The sequence below is a fragment of the Nanorana parkeri genome, unplaced genomic scaffold, assembly GCF_000935625.1.
Source record: "Nanorana parkeri isolate BGI_ZX_2015 unplaced genomic scaffold, ASM93562v1 scaffold202, whole genome shotgun sequence".
NCBI classification, from domain to species: Eukaryota; Metazoa; Chordata; class Amphibia; order Anura; family Dicroglossidae; genus Nanorana; species Nanorana parkeri.
In genome coordinates, this window is record NW_017306470.1 from 517,129 (window position 1) to 533,853 (window position 16,725).

Genomic DNA, 16,725 nt, shown 5'->3' on the forward strand with positions numbered 1-16,725 from the left:
GTACTGGAAGAGATAATACTGAGGTATTTTACCTCTTGAATACTGAGGTATAAGTTCAGTGAAAACAACAAATGTACATAGTGTATAGACAGGAAAATAATATATTGCTATGGTTAAAACAACCATACCAAATGAACAGTCCAATTAATTTTATATACCAAAACGTATATATGGTTTTTAATGCAGCACTTCAGTACTTCTAGTTCATATCTACTTATTTAATGTCATAAAACAAATGCTAAGATTGTTGTGATTTATGGCAACCAATCGTATGGCAGATTATAGATGAAGAATAGTCATAGTGATAGTCATGCAAATGAAAAGCAAGATTTCACTGGTCACCAAAGGTATGATGGTATCAGACCTCAGCTTACAGCTGTCTTTCACAGTAAGGCAAGCTTGATCACCCTTCGTACAGTGACAGCCAGTCAGATTTTAGCTTATACTGGAAAGGTGGGATTTAATTGGTTGTTACAGGCAACATTTTGTATGTCGAAAAACAGAGCAACCTGTTTTAATGTGTTACAGTTAAAGCAAAGCTAATGTTGAAGTAGCACCATCCTCCTGTCCAACCCACTGGCTTCACTTCAAATTTGCTAAAAGCACCCCTGAAGTATCTGTCTCAGAGAAGGCATTTGGTCATATGGGGAGTATGCCAGTTCTGATAGGCTGATCTTTCCCTTCAGCTAAGGTTATATGACCATTGCTTAGGCGTTTGATTATATGACCGGTCATTGCAGCATAAGCAGCAGCTTTTCTTTGAAGACATCTACATTTGGCAAGGATTTTTAGCATACTGGTTGGGTAGAAGGATGGGCACTGGGCAGAAGACTGTAGAACGTGATTTCACTTTAGATGAGCTTTAAGCATGAATTCGGTTATTAAGAGCACATGTATGTTGTGGCATTTTTGGTATCAACATCTTGTTATGGGTGTATTGTAAGCTGGGACACAGAACTTGGGGTAAAACAAAGTTAATGTTGAGCCAAATAACCATATGGATAGTGTGAAAAAGCCTCAATACTTTCTCATTGAAGGTGTTCATATAACCAACATAAAATTAGATGGACAAAATTTGCTTAACAAAAAGTGTGTGCTTTGGCTATAGCAACCAGTATGTTTTCAGCTATTTTGTTCTTTTTTAATAAGTTTGAGCTTGACAACTTGATTGCTCTAGTCATCACTAACACTTTTAATTTCATCCAGTCTTGTTCAGTCCTTTTTTTTTCAGAGGGATGGTTTCTAATGTTTGAGTTACACGTTTAAATTATGTCCTTGGTTTGGACCAAATAAAGTATACTGTATGGCCAGAGAATTTCCTTTTTAATTTTAAGTAGAATAGCTATGTCCTGTCGGGGAGACCTTCATTCACTTCCTGTCTTGAAGACACAAAAGAAAGTTAAAGGAAAGCTCCCAAAAGCTAGGTGTTCTGTTTGTAAGATTTTCCATCATCTCTAGTTCTGGTGACAACGATAAAAATGTTGGTCTTCCCCTCACTTTCTGTGTTGGCGACAATGGTAACATCGTCACCAATGGTGGACATTTATCTCCTTAACAGAGACGGAGGAAGCAATATAAACTTGACAGAAGGTCTAACCATTCCACATGCTATCCAAAAAATGCCTTTACATACACTTTAAATTATTAGGCCACCTAGGTAGTTCAGTGTGAACAGTGCAAACTGCAGGACAGCTGTTCCCTGACAAAAATGAAACTTTATTGTGCTATGCTAACACCTGTTATGCTCACCCCAGAACAAGCACAAATATCACATGGCAAAACATCAGAGATATTCACAACCCCATAACAAGAAAAGCTTCAGGAAGCCTTCTGGACTGAAAGGTACCTCAGCTGTGCCTGGTAACAATGCTCCTGTCAGACTCTCTGTTGGCAGAGCAGTGGGTGGTGACAGGAGCCACACAATAGGAATTGCCAATAAAACCCACAAAGACTACCTTCCATGGAATCTTTCTAAGTGACTAATAGCTAAGACAGCTTAATGTGTCAATATGCAGATTAGTTGGTAGCCAACACCAGGGCAATTAAATCGGCAGGCTGGAGCATACATAGCTAGTGATAACATTCCTCAAAGCATCTGAAAGATTAGCTATAATGTCAACATTGATCTGTTTGCCTGAGGTTGGGTCATATTTTACCTGTATGCCACTTGATGTATATGGCCTTATTTAAAACATGGCATAACGTACCCAATAACTCCTAGCAAGCAATCAAAATGAATTATTCTGATTGGGTGCTGTACTATGCTGTACTGCAGTTTGCTCCTTGCACTGTGTTACTTATTAAGCCTGGTAATTTGCATCAGGTATTACAGGGGCTGGAGGTGAGATGATCATGCTTGAAAGTGGAATATGTTCCAGTTATCAAGAGATGATTGGATAATGGTCAACCATGGTACATGCAATGCAAAAGACTCAAGCAAGGGACATACAGTAAGCCACAGCAACCAATTTACTTTCATATTTCCTTTCCAGCTTACACTTGTACATTTGCTAATAAGCAAAGCCCTTGTGCTGAGTAATATCAACACGATCTGGCTTATGACTTCTCATAACATGTATAGACAGACGTGCATAGTCAATAGGAGTCCGATGTAAATAAGCCTTTATTTACTATGGCAAAGAGCAATGTGCAAAGTGCAGTATTCACAGCAACCAATCAGAATTCAACTTTCATTAGTCTGACTGTGCTATACTGCTAAGAGCTGGAATCAGTTACTATTAATTACTGCACATCACTGCCCTCTGTGCCATGTTATTAAATAAAGATCTTTGCAAATGAAGCAACGGTATAAAAAGGATGGACATTGCAACATTGACATAGCAGGAAAACAACAATTAAAATAATAATAGTAATTTATGCCAAGCCTGGTACATACAGAGTATGACATAATACAGAGATTTATTGGTTAATATCAGTAACTCTTCCAGATGAATAATGCAGTCAGTTCTGTGAAAAATGGAGTCCACACTGCTAAAACAACAAATGACCTCATGAGGCATTCATGTGGCAAATATGGCGGAAGGTACCACTTCTCTCGTGGAAATTATTTTTTTTGACTGGCCAATCAGAATATTCCATGAACTCAAACAGCCCAAATGATAGTAGCTCATTTGCCATTGCTTTCCAGTATGGAACAATTTGAATGGCCAGTCATTTACCTTACCATACAAAAAAATGTTCCATTAAGACCTGTTTTTGGATTGGGCTAATGACAAAAAAATGTAAACATAGCAAAACATTTATGACACTAAACAAATAACACTGTGCCTTTTTTCTGTGCGAAACCGAGACCCTGATTAGCATAAGCAAACTCGGTTAGGGACACGTAACTCCTCCCCCAACCAAGATGGGAGCGGGGGACTTTACTGGGAACTACACCTATGTTCCTGAACATAACTTCCCGTAATCCAGCGTTTCACTTAACGTCTCACTCTTCAAGTGCCAGCACGTTCATATAACTTTTTCAAAGTCAGAGCTAAAAGCCGCCACCGACTGCAAAAAGGGATCATGAGAGCCGTAGCTATACAGGTCTTTAAATGGAAGCTTTAATTGTGGCACCTTAGAAATTGCTCTTCAAGTATTCCTGACGTATAACACTCTTCTCTAGAAAATGCCTATCCTACCTGTTTAAATTACCCTGAAAAATAAACAAAGAACAAAAACACTAAATATATTTAAATATGCTTTCTCCCACTGTCCCACCCTCGCCCCACCCCCCAACATTCCAAAGTAAAAAATAAAAACATAAAACTTTGTACACATCGTAAATGAAAATAAACGAAAAATATTTTAACTCACGAATATTATTTGTTTGTTAGAATAGTGCGTTCACTGAAGATATGTAGATTTAAGCAAGCAATTTTTTAACCTTTTAAAGAGTTTTTAGTAATAACTTTTGTACAAGTTTGTTTAAGAAGCACGATCTCTCAGTCGACTGTCCCTTTCTCTCCCCTCCATCCTGTTTTTGGCCCTGTTAGAGAAAGAGAGTCATCCAAGTCAAATTTTGCCAAAACATTGGTAACAATTTGTTCTTCCGATGCTGTTTTTGCTGTTCCGTTGTTAACTATTTGTTGATCTTGTTGCCGTTGTGACATTATAAGGAGAAGGAGTTGAGCTTATATGAAATATTCCTTTTTGTCATCAGTTCCGCCTTGTCCACCCTCTGCGTTGATGATGGCTGTGTCAGCATCAGGAGCATCATCTGATCCCTTGGCTTCATGAGTAAGATAGGTGCCTGAAAATGGACAAATAGACAATACTGCAACATCATCATTATCATCCTCGACTTTTCGTAGTAAACGATGGGAGATTATAGCATATATTCTTTTTGGAGGAGCACCGAAATGAAAATTTCCAAAATGAAACCAAACTAAAAACAAAATGTCAGGCCGAAACCAAAAATGTTTTTTATTTTAACTTTTTCACATTTTTTTTAATAAACTTTAAAAATGTTTTATATTTATTGATTCATTTTTTTATTAAATATTTTTCTTTTTTACGTTACTTTTAGGGGCTTCGGGGAAATATTAAGGGTATAAATACACCCCTGATATTTCCCTTTTAAAATAGAAAAAGAGATTGAGGACACAATCGTCAATCTCTTTTTCTGCATCCCCTGTTATTAATGAACAGGAATCCTCTGAGTGTTCCTGTTCATTCATAACATGAGAACATAGTGTATTTACTATATCTACAAACATGAATGAACAGGAGGTGATGTAGATCACTTCCCATTTATTCATAATTGAGGATATAGTAACTATACTCTGTACTCCATTATTTACAAACACTCAACGATCACTGATCGCTGAGTGTTTGCACTTGTCTCCTTCCTGACACGCTGTCACAGGAGCGAGAGGAGCTCAGCCTGCTGTGACAGCGCTGGCCGTCTCCGACCCACACTGCTCTCCTCTGATCTGTGATAGGAGGCTGACCGGTGTGGGAGGAGAGATGCCGGCCGCTCGCTGTGCTTTCCTCCCGCAGTGCTCAGCCGCCTGTCACAGTTTCTCTCCTCCCCGCTGGGACACAGAGCAGATATATCGGTGCATCCCTACTTCTTTTTATTGATTCTCTAGATAATATACGTAATTTTAGGGCTTGATTACAACGCATGTCATAATGTATGATAGAACCTACGTTTTACCCGCTTGTTACTGTAAAACACAGTTTTACCTGGAAGTAAATTGTGGCACAATTACCAAAATGGCGACACAGACAGAAATAAAAAGCAGACAGCGGATCTACCCTCCCTCCCTCAATCAAAATCTAAAAAATAAATAATTGGTAGATGTTTTAAAGCTAATGTAAACCCCATATAAAGGGCATTACGTTTTCTAAAGCACTGTGTAACATGGACAACTGCCTTTTTAAGTACTTGTTTGAAACTTTTTTTAATCATTCGTTTGCTGATCTCCTGCAGCTAATGGAAACCAGTATAAAAAACTGATGATGCAGTAGCACAATTAGGAGACAGAGTGCTGTCACTTAACAACAGGAAGAGCATAAAAAAGGCTTTCATGTCAGGATCTTCAGGAATTATATTAATGAAAGCTGCAGATTGAAAAATATTGGAAATTACTTTTAAAATTGTATTAACATGTTTAAGCATATATGAGATGTTAGTGATTTGGTTTACATCTGCTTTAAGCAGTTCACGTTTATACCCCCATTAGAGACACTAATGTTTTGTGATGGTGAGATAAAGAACTCTAGGAAGGATCTTACCTTTGTGTCTGATCAAGTAGCGTGCCAAGACAATAAGCAGGCAGAACAGCAGAAAGGCGATCACGGCTACCACTCCTCCAACGACAGCGTGGTCAAGGCCTGAATGGGTGGGGTAAGGGCTGGGATCTGGTGGCATCGAGGAAAAGTAGGAGAAGAAACGGGAAGGAGACAACCACAGATGGGACAAAGGTGGGATTTGGGTGTAAAGGAAGAAGCATAAAAAAGTAGTGAAAATACAGAATACAAGCAGAAGAAATGTACAAGAGTAAACTGATGTAGCCCACACAGAGTATAGAACTTTGCAGAAAATAAAACCTTTATTATGAGAAGCTTGGCACACAGATAAGGCATGTTATGTAAGGATCTGCAGGGAAGTGAGTGAGTGGGACTTTCATGCAGCTGTGAGGAAACAGAAAGTGCATGCAGAACAATGGCAGACCACTGACACTGTTAATGGAGTATTATGTCAGTGTTAAAGGACAAAAAAGAACATTACTCCCATCTAAGTATTGTTTCCATAACTATTCTTGTTGTTAAGGTGTATCTCAAGCTACAAGTTTTTTTTCAGTTTGGGACAGAATAGGGAACATTCAGAACCCCTGTCAGATCTATTTTCTTTTTTTTTTTAAGCATGTTAATTTTTTTTGAAAGAACATAAAATTTTCATGTGACTGTTGGCATATATCCCTTCATTTCCTGTTGTGGTGACATCAGCACCACGGCAGAAAGTGGGACTTAAATGAGATTTCCACTCCCTTCCTGTCCTGGTGACAATGTTGCCAGAGGGAGAGGAGGTAAGGGAACAACTCTAGAAAGGCACTGCAAACACAAAAACCTGACAGATTCCCCTAATCTATCCCAAACTAGCCTGGGCTATATGTGCACTTTGAGTGCTAGTTCTTAGATACGGTGACCCATAGCAACCAATTAGAATATATCTTGCACTTGCTTGAATTCTAATACTACAAAGAACAAAGTAGGGACTTGTGTAGATGGGCAATACAACATGCTTTCAGATGCATTCAGCTCATATTAGAAGCATATTAACTTCTAAATTGCTTCAAGTTGCTTTTGCATTCCTAACGACTTGTATGTGGAGAACAGTAGTCCTGACATAAGCAAGGGGCCCATAAATAGAAGCCTCAATGTAATAACTGGCCTAACTGTTTGGCTTTTACAATCTGTTGCACATCACTTGTTCTGATGGAAACAATGCAGCTAAAATGGTACACTTTGTGCAAATGGAAACACAAATACTGTATGTCATGTAAAAATACTTTTTAATGATGACTTTAGTAGATAAAGTAATTTAAAATAAATAGTTGGCTTATTTGTGCAGAAAACTTAAAGGTAAAAGACAGCAGTAATCGGCTGTATTGTGGTGCATGTCAACAGATCTTGGCCCATCGTCCTTCATTGACCAACTTATACACAAACTTAAAAGTAGCAATGTGGCTACTTTTAAGTTAGTTTGGGTAGACACCCTTTACCAAGCCAAGGCTGCATCCAACTCAATACTATGTTTTAAGCATTAATATAGTATATGCAGACATGACATCATTTTAAGCTAACCAATTACATTTAGCAAAAGTCGCAACAAGGCAACATCTTATTACAAACATATCACTGTGGCTGGATCATCTCTGCAGATCTTTGCTCGCAATAAACAATAAAGGAATAACTCTGTAAGGATGAAAAAACATCCATAAACTACAAAAACAAATTCAAATCTCTATTAAGATTTGGATAAAACAATCTGTGAAGCTTTTTTTGTTTAAGTCTCTTAAGCCTATTACCCCCTCATTTCATTTACAGTGCACCTTTGATAATCATGTACCATAGGTGGGAAATATTTTTAGCTGATTTACTGAAGGATCTAAAAATGTTCACACAATAAATTCTCCCAGGAATTTGAAAGGCAGGTTCAGCAGCCTTTTGCTGCACTGCCCTCAGTAGCCTCAGGATCCCGCCCCTTATTCCTGAACTTTGGGGACACAGCAGATTGTCCAGGAGTCGACGGCAGTGATGTGGACCCTAGGTAAGTGTTTTGGGTGGGTAGAGGGCATGGAAAGGTAGCAGGGTGGTTTTTACCTTAATGCAGAGAATGCATTAGGGTAAAAAAACAATTAGCCTTCAGTACTACTTTAAATATTTTTGGTAAATCAGCCTCAGTGTGTGCACATTTCACGAAATCTCTTCTCGGCAGAATTCACTTTCTTGATCTCTAACAATACTTTGGCTTCTGTGTTGTTTTTGCCATGTACACTCTATATAGTTTGTTGAACATCACCTTTCAATACCGTGGGAATTAATATGGAGTGAGACCTGCTTTACGGATACAACAGCCCCCAGGCTTTCCACAAGATGTTGGAGTGTGTCTGTGGAAATTTGTGCCCATTCAGCCAAAAGAGCATTTATAGGGTCAGGTACTAATGTTGGATCAGATGACCTGGTTGGCAATCAGTGTTCCAGTTCACTCCAAAGGTGTTTAATAGGGTTGGGTTTCTCCATACCAAAACTCATTAAACATGTCTTAATGGATCCCTCTTTGAACACAGTCATACTGGAACAGAAAAGGGCTTTCCCCACACTGTTGGCAAAAGACTGGAAGTGCACAATTGTCTAAAAATATCTTTGTATGCTTTAGTATTAACAGTATTCTTCAATGGAAACACCTTAATGCAACAATTTGAAAGGGTGTCGCCAAAGTTTTATTATATTAATGCATGATACATAGTATTGATATAGCTATAATTTTGGATTGCATCTCTGGACAAAACTATTGCCACTTTTAACTACTTCTTTCTAACTGGATCTCTCATAATAGTTTTCCAATAGTTTCAGCAGCAATTTAGGGCAGAACACCTAAGCTGCACACTTGTACCAGAAAGTGTCAGAAAGTAATGAAGCCTATGGATCAGGATTGGAACCCAAGTAGCCTTTCAGAAAGAGCCTTGGAGGCTCATTTTGATGGGAATTTCCAGATTCTATGAAATGTAGCCACTGCCTCAGCTTCCTGGATTTGGAAGCATAAAGACAACAGACACACACATACACATTTAAATCCACTGGCTCAGTGTTTAAAAAATGGGTGTGACATGTCTACAGGAGGAGGAAACAATCTACTTCTACAACAATGAACATGCGTTTCGAAGCTGCGGCAAAAATAATAATAAAAGAGAACATTTCCTTTACTTTATGATATAAGAAACGCATACACAGAACAGCACAACATGACCTAACACATATTTTAGTTCTGAGCTAATTGCCAGCTAGTGAGACACCTTAGCTAAAAGGAAATTATTGACATCTACAGGATGCATGCAGAGCTACTGGCATACGCAGGGCAACTAGTAAGTGGCGGATACCTTGATAAAATGTCTGCGAGTCTGCAGGTGGGAGAGGATGTCAGTATAGTTGACGTCAGATAGCGGGCGGAAAAATGAAGGTGACAAAATGGAGGTAGCATAGGGAGGGAAAACGAGACACGGTAAAATGACAGGCAATGGATCAGCAGCAGATGACAAGTGGATCGCAGCCATTACCAACAAAAATATAACATGGTAACATAACATAGTAGCAGACATTACAAGTACACAAACCAACATAATATCCCACACAGAGGATTCTATAGAAGATTAATTCCATTACAAAAACAATTTTCGAGCTCTTGCAAGGCCCACTGTGTACCAGAAAGTTTGATTTTTAACCAGATCTACTATATATTAGGTTCCTCAAAGATATGTATTGGTTATCATATTTCACCTTAAACCCCAAATAAACTTTTGGTTTAAATAGCTAAATGCATTCCCGGTGCATCACAGCTTGGAGTAGAAGAGCTTGTCCCCTGCCAGTATGCTGATGAGAAGAAGCCTCTTTGTGTGTAAGCAATGGTCTCTTTGCAGAGGTCCAACTCACTGCCTGGTAAGTCAGAGCTCTCCAATCAGCAAGGTGCATGGATTTTGCTGAATGCAGAACTACAGGGCTAAATCACTCCTGCAATGCAAATGTCTCAATGGACCCTTACAGTGAACCTGCGTTTTGCCCATGCAGGGCAAACCAAAAGATTCACTTTGACCCCTCCCATCCCAGTAGCACATACTTAACTTAACTTTGCTCCTTTTATCCCTTTACCCTTCCATTTAGCTGCCAGGGGATGGGGAAGCTTCTAGCCTCAATCATAACTTACATAGGGCTATAGATGCTCCCTATGTGGCGGCACTGATGCTTAGAGACTGGCCAACACCAGAACATGGAGTGGATCACATGCCTCTTCCTACCTGGATGAACTGTATATTTTATGAGCTAAACAAAGCGGTAGGTGAATAAAAGAAAGTTACATTTTGCCATGCATGGTGGAGGCATGTTTTTTTTTTTTAAAGATGTCACTCACTAATGCCCTGCTCTCTAACTTGTCCTCTATTCAAAAAGTACATGCACCACAATTATTTATGATTTTAAATGTCAGCTTGTATGCTTCAGATTTTAGGATCTTAAAGCAGAATAGCAGCTAAACAGATAGATCAGGGCTGGATAAATCCCAGGAGCCAGGGAGCGAATGATCCTAGAAAAAATTAAAGCTACAGCTTAAGGCCCCGTTCCCACTGCGCGATATGCAAATCGCGCGTTTGTCGCGCGATTTGCATATTTGCGCGACATCGCGAGATTTGCCGCGCGATGTCGCGTTCAAGCTTGCATTGAGCAAGCTTGAATCGCGGCTAAATCCGCTCCAAAAAGGGTCCTGCTGTAGCGACACACGACCCGCGACAGCAGGACCCTTTGCCCCATTGGATTGCATTGGAGCGCGATATCGCCCAGCTGTCAGAAGCAGGCTGTCGGCACGGCTCAGCGCTCGACTGAGCTGCTCGGCCGTGATCGGGAGCTGTACGGGCTATTGTGAATAGCAAACCTTTGAGGTTTTCTATAGTTGTTGTCAAAGGAGTTGGCTACTAAAGAAAATCCTGTTGCCTCCTGAACTAGACAGACAGTTTTCTGAATTCCATATTAACTTGTCCATCTCCCTAGATACATGGCTGGACAAAATTATATATGTATTTACATACTGTATACTGTGGGGTCTATTCACAAAGCTGCCGAGGGCAGCCGAGTGAATGACCGATCAGAAGTGAAGTGAGCCGAACACTGTTCGGCTATTCACTTCAGGCTGGTACGGCTGATTTCCGCCGTATATCGGCTGAAATCAGCCGTACATCGGCTTGCTTTGTGTGGCTTCGGATCAGCCGAACATGCTCAGCATGTTCGGCTGAACAGTCCGCAAGTAACACAAGAGTATAGAAGTAACAATCTGCTGTGACTTTCTTTTTGCAGGTTGATGCAGATGCAACTCACCAGCTGGCAGCTCGTCTTTGGGGAAAACGGAATTTAGGAGGTAATTGTGGATCTTCTGATGATAGATGACTTGTACCGATGACATGATGGCGGTTTAAGCAGCAGGGGGGGAAAAAAAGGGTCCTTCTTATCAGGTGACAGTTGTTTCTGCGGTATTCTAGGCAGGCTGACCGGCCCCCCACCACCAATCTTCTTTAGTCCGCTCGGATACTACGAGTCCCTAGCTGGTATAGTCCAAGGAATGAACAGTCCTCTTAGACAGCAGTGTTCACATTGACTGAGGCTCAAGGACTCTGCAACATGATACGGCTGACAGCCAGAGGGAGTGTCAGTGGGAGGGTGGTGCTGCACACCCACCCACCCTTCAGTGACTAAGTATGGAGCTTCATGCTTCTGTTCAGCTCAAGCATTCTGTGTCAAGCCTGCGTTTGTTGCAGCTGCTAGGGAGTGCAGAGGGGGGGCGCCTCTGTGCTTACATACACCGCGATTAATTTTCTCCCCACACGTGACCGCTGGCTTCATGCCCACGAGCGTTGAGGTGCCCGTAGACCACAGGCGATCGTAGTGTGATCGCTTGCGACTTTTGCGTGCAATGGTCAATGACGTGCCAACGTGCCCTTGCTGCTTTCCCTGGTCAACCTAAAGAAAAATTGTGCTTTTTAAAGGATAAAGTGTTAGGTATAGGGTTAGGTTTGATGGGGTTAGGGTTAGGTTTGATGGGGTTAAAGAGGAACTTGACCCTATGGTGGAAAACTACACATATACACACACACACACACACATATATTTTATTTTTTTTACCTGAAAATGTGTAATTTGACTGCTTCTGTGATTCATTCCACCCACGTACCATATGACACAGCCAGGCGGTGACACCACCTTTAAGTGCTGCAACTTGCAAATTCCTGTGTCACAACACCACCTCCAGTTGTTTAAATGGGCTCTGAATAAGCATCACTTCCCTGCTGAGGTTCTTAATGGAGAACTATGGGGTTTGGGCTTTTCCCCATAGTTCTCCGAAGGGTAACGGGAGGACACAAACTAGCGTCCTCCCATTACCCAAAGCTCAGTATACCGCGAGCTGCAGCTCGCGGTATACTGAGACGCCGCAACTGAAATGGATCCCAACAATTATGTTTGGATCCGCCCAGCTGCGTGAGTGACAGCTGGCTCTTCCTATCTAGAGGCAGAGCCAACTGTACCCTCCCCCCTCCGTTCCACCAGTCAGCGCTGGAGGATCGGACAGTAGAGAATCCAGTCACTCCCCTGTCACGGCTCTCTGCAGTGACAGGATCGAGAAGTGAGGGAACGCCGGTATGTGTTCGCTCACCTCCCGATCTACTGAGCCGACCTGTGACAGTCTCATTGTCACAGGTCGGCTAGAACTATGAGGATGAGTGAAAAGCACTCACCTCATAGTTCTCCTCTAAAGTGCTTTGTTACTTCTGTACATCATCCTATATACCTTTCTCAAGCCCCCAGGGCCTGTATAACAGCCCTGTGTAAAAAGTAAAGCCCAGTTGACTCTCCTGCTCTCTGATTTTCTTTACACAGAAGAACCATGGAAAGTGTAATGCAATAGAGCCTAACTGAATTGCAGTACTGGTACTTCCACTCTCAGCCTGATTTCTGGTGCACATGGGGACAATGCAAGGCTAATATATAGACACATTTCAGATAACTATACTAGCAGTGTTTAAAAATACATATAATCATTATTATTTCATTAGAACTAAGGATAATATATTTGCCTAGTGCTTTCCTTTCTATAAATAGGGATTGCACAAACCTACTTGTGGCACAGGTTAAAAGTGCCTAGTAATTTTGCAAACGCTTTACGGAGTAAATGGATTTAGTTATATTGCCTCTCAGTTCTTCTTTAATAATAAAACAACCACAACATAAATCATCAAATTAAGGCACAATAGACAAAAAATTATGTTTATAACAATACGAAAATACAGTATTTTTCCTGAAATAAAATATCTGTTGGAAGCTCTGTGTGTTTGCTAGTTGCGAACAAAAATGACTCTCAATCAGCCATTGTTACACAAATTGAGGCCCTTTGAACCGATCTATCAAAATGGCCGACCTCTTGTTCTCCTCTGAGTAGAGGTTTCCATGGAGACGACAGTTGGCAAAGCCATTTTCTAGGTCTTTGTTCTAGACCTCAACAAAGGCTTCAAAGACTGCACAACGTACATATAAAGCACGGCTCATTTCATTTTATATTTTAATTTATTTGCGGTGGATGTTTTCAATTGCCTTCCTTCCTCCAGTTGACAAACAAGGAAGTTAACAGAGATGGCAGAGACTGCTAGCAGAAAGAGTTAACACAATTCCTCCTCTGGCACACACATTTATGAATGAGAAATCAACAAGACACAAGCTTTTGAATAAGTGTGTTCAATTACATTAGGAATTCACTTTTTTTTTTAAAGGTATGCAGTTATAAATAGAAAGAAATAGACTTCGCTTCCAAGTAATCCATGCATTTGTGCATAGCAGGAAGCCAGAAAAGCTGATAAGACCCAAGAACCTTTTATATAGAAGCTGTGAAGTTTAAGCAAGTGCTGAGCCATTGTTAAATTGAGTTACAAAAAGAAGAAAAGAAGAAAAGCAGATATGTGTAAATGATTATAGATAAAATAGACAATACTACTGTAGACAAAAATAAAACTGGTTCAGGCAGAATTATTCTGGTCGGTAAATCTAACACCCTTGTAGACCTTCCACCCTCTTCCATGTAGACCATCCAGACAGTGGCGACCCAGGCGGCCACTATGGAGCCCCAGGGCTCAGGGGGGCCCGGCCAGGACATCCCCCTGATGCCGTGCGGGCCGCGTGGGTCGCTATGGCATTTCAGGCTGCTGGTTGTCACTGGCGGCTGTGAGGAGAAACACGCAGCCATTCAGATGTGCAGCGGTGCGTACCTCCTCATAGCTGCTGAGTCGATGACAACCAGCAGCTTCGGGGGTGGTGGCTGGGCTCGTCGTCGGCAGCTATGGAGGCGGGGACCAGCAATCGAGGAGGCAGGTCTTGGGGAGGCGGGCCCGGCAAACGAGGAGGTGGGGCCCAGTGACGGAGGAGGTGGGGCGATCGTGGAGGAGAAGGAGGCAGACAGAGATTCGGCCAGAGGCAAGAGGGCTTGACCGCCCACCTGAGACCCTGCAGAGCTCACCATAGAGAGTATATGGTGGGCTCTGCAGGGTCACCCTCAGGTGGGCTGTTTGGGTTATCAGGTGGACTTATCTAGAAATCACAGGGCCCCGTACAAGATTTTGCTCTGGGGCCCTGTGATTTCTAGTTACGCCCCTGCTTCCAGACTTGTATAGCTTCCACCATCTTTCACCCTTGTAGACGTTCCAACCTTTGACACGCTTCTTGACCTTCCAGACTTGTATAGCTCCCACCCTCTTTCACCCTTGTAGACGTTCCAACCACTTACACACTTCTAGACCTTCCAGGATTTTATAGCTTCCACTCTCTTTCACCCTTGAAGACGTTCCATCCGTGTAGTTTTCACCCTTTTCTACCCTTCTGCACCTTCCAGACTTGCAGACCTTCCACTCTGTACACCACCTCCTGTGCAACCTTGTGGGGGTTCTGTATTTAGGCCTTGGCATAATATACATGAGGGGAAACTCTGTCTTTTGGATTCACAGGGTTCTTGACCCTGGTGGATAACATATTTTCTTTACATTTTTGGCTACAGGTGGTCTGGGTCGAGCAATGGTGTGCAGTTGTAATTTACAATGTAATGTTGGCCCTAAAGAGTCATAGCATGGGTTTGTCAAACATGGGAATAATTAGATAGATGTGGGCCAACCTTGTAAATGAGGGGCTAAAAAATATCCTTCCACAGGGCTTATGCATGGATATGAACATTCAGTCTTAATTTTAAAGGGCATTTTTATAAAGCGGTGAAGGTGGTTTTCACCAAACATTCACTAAAACAGTAAATAAATCACTGTCTTAAAACTCATGCACCTAGAACATTCAGCTGCAGTAAATGTTTGTTGAAAGTCAGAGTCAATGACACTTTATAACTATACCCCTAAGTGTGTGGGCTTCCGTAACGATTACTCCAGTCAACCAACTAAATACACAGTTAAAATACACATCTATGAGCTGTTTTATCTGTCAAACGATCAGTAATTTTGTTCACCCAGTGTTTAGATTCATTCAGTCTAATCCAAGAAGCAGACCTGTATCAGTGACCTGATATGTCTGCCACAGTTCGGTCACCTCCCTGCCCCTAGCCTGTGAGCGGACAATGAAAAAACAGCCGAAGATTGATGAGGTCATCTCTCTCCTCCTGTCAGTATGTATACTGACTGCAACATACTTGACAGGCCCCTAGTTCTAATGCCTTCTCTCCCAGTTCAGGCTCCACTAGATGGAGGATTACAGGAGGCTCCTTTGACTTCCGCCATCTACATGGTGTTTTGTTTTTTCTTCCGGTCTGTTGGCTTAAGTGGACACCATTTTGTTTGCTAAAGCAGCATGTATCAAATAGTTGTAATTGCCATTTTCTTTTTGTAAAATACTGTTTTCACCTTTCTTTCATCCTTTTTTTGGAATCTCAGTTCTGCTAATCTCTTACAACTGCTTTAGACACTTCCTGCCTACATACATTAGCATCAGCTAAACATCATTGCCCTGGATTGGCTTCTAGATATGGATAAAAATTGATCATACCTGCACAATGTGTTCTGGCACAGCTGCCTGTAGTCTCCACAAGATGTGTTGGGGTAACAACACAGGAGCACAACTGGTAGACGGTTGTCAACCATAACAGCAATTGCTTCAACAAGGATTTCATGGAGGAATGACCAGGTATTGTTTTAATGAAAGCAGCATATTTTAAAAAGATTGAAAACACTTTTTGAAATTGACTTAACCTGTTAATGATTATATAAGATTTTTGTGGTTTTGTTCAGTTTTTACTTTATACAATATCCATAATGTATATGAATGTGTATGAGATTTACTTTAGAAAATGTCCTTTATACTGTATGAATGTGTTTGTATGTGAGATCTACTAATGTACTATACGTGCGTGTAAATGTAATAGGGACATTAGAATGTAAGTTCTTTTGAAGGGGGATGGGTTGAAAGGCTAATGTGAATGGTTTAATGTGCTATGTACAGTGATGTGGAAAAACTATCATTGCTATGTAAACGAGCAGAGTAAATATAAAAGAAAATTCATCAGTCACTATAACATACACTGCCTGGCCAAAACAAAAAAGTCACCACCTGGATTTAGCTAAGCAAATAGGTCAGAGCCTTCCATTGGAGAATAGGTCTAGGTTTAGCAATGTTATGTGCCCAAAACATTAGCTCAACTGCCTACCTGAATATACTGAATGACCAGGTTTTTCCATTAAGGGATTTTTTCTTGCCTAATGGCGCAGACATAAACAAAGATGAAAATGCCAGTATTCAAATTGTGAAAGAGTGGTTCAGGGGCATGAGATAACATTTTCACACATGGATTGGCCACCAGAGACCAGAACTTAACCCCATTGAGAATCATTGGGATGTGCTGGGAAAGACTTTACGCAGTGGTCTGACTATCCCATCATTACTAGTTCTTGGTGAAAAATGAATGCAACTCAGGATGGA

At 41.1% G+C, this 16,725-nt stretch overlaps 1 protein-coding gene across 2 annotated transcripts in view; it reads right to left on the minus strand.

Moving 5' to 3' along the window:
• Positions 1-2,605: 2,605 nt before the first annotated feature.
• CADM3 (cell adhesion molecule 3) overlaps positions 2,606-16,725 on the minus strand; it is a 378,944-nt gene continuing 364,824 nt past the window's right edge. For both annotated transcript variants that reach the window (XM_018555565.1, XM_018555564.1), the window contains 2 exons: positions 5,746-5,871; positions 2,606-4,255 (listed from right to left, as the gene is read on the minus strand). In XM_018555565.1, the coding sequence (XP_018411067.1) occupies positions 4,137-4,255; positions 5,746-5,871 (245 nt within the window). In that variant the 3' untranslated portion in view covers positions 2,606-4,136. The remainder of the gene's footprint in view (positions 4,256-5,745; positions 5,872-16,725) is intronic.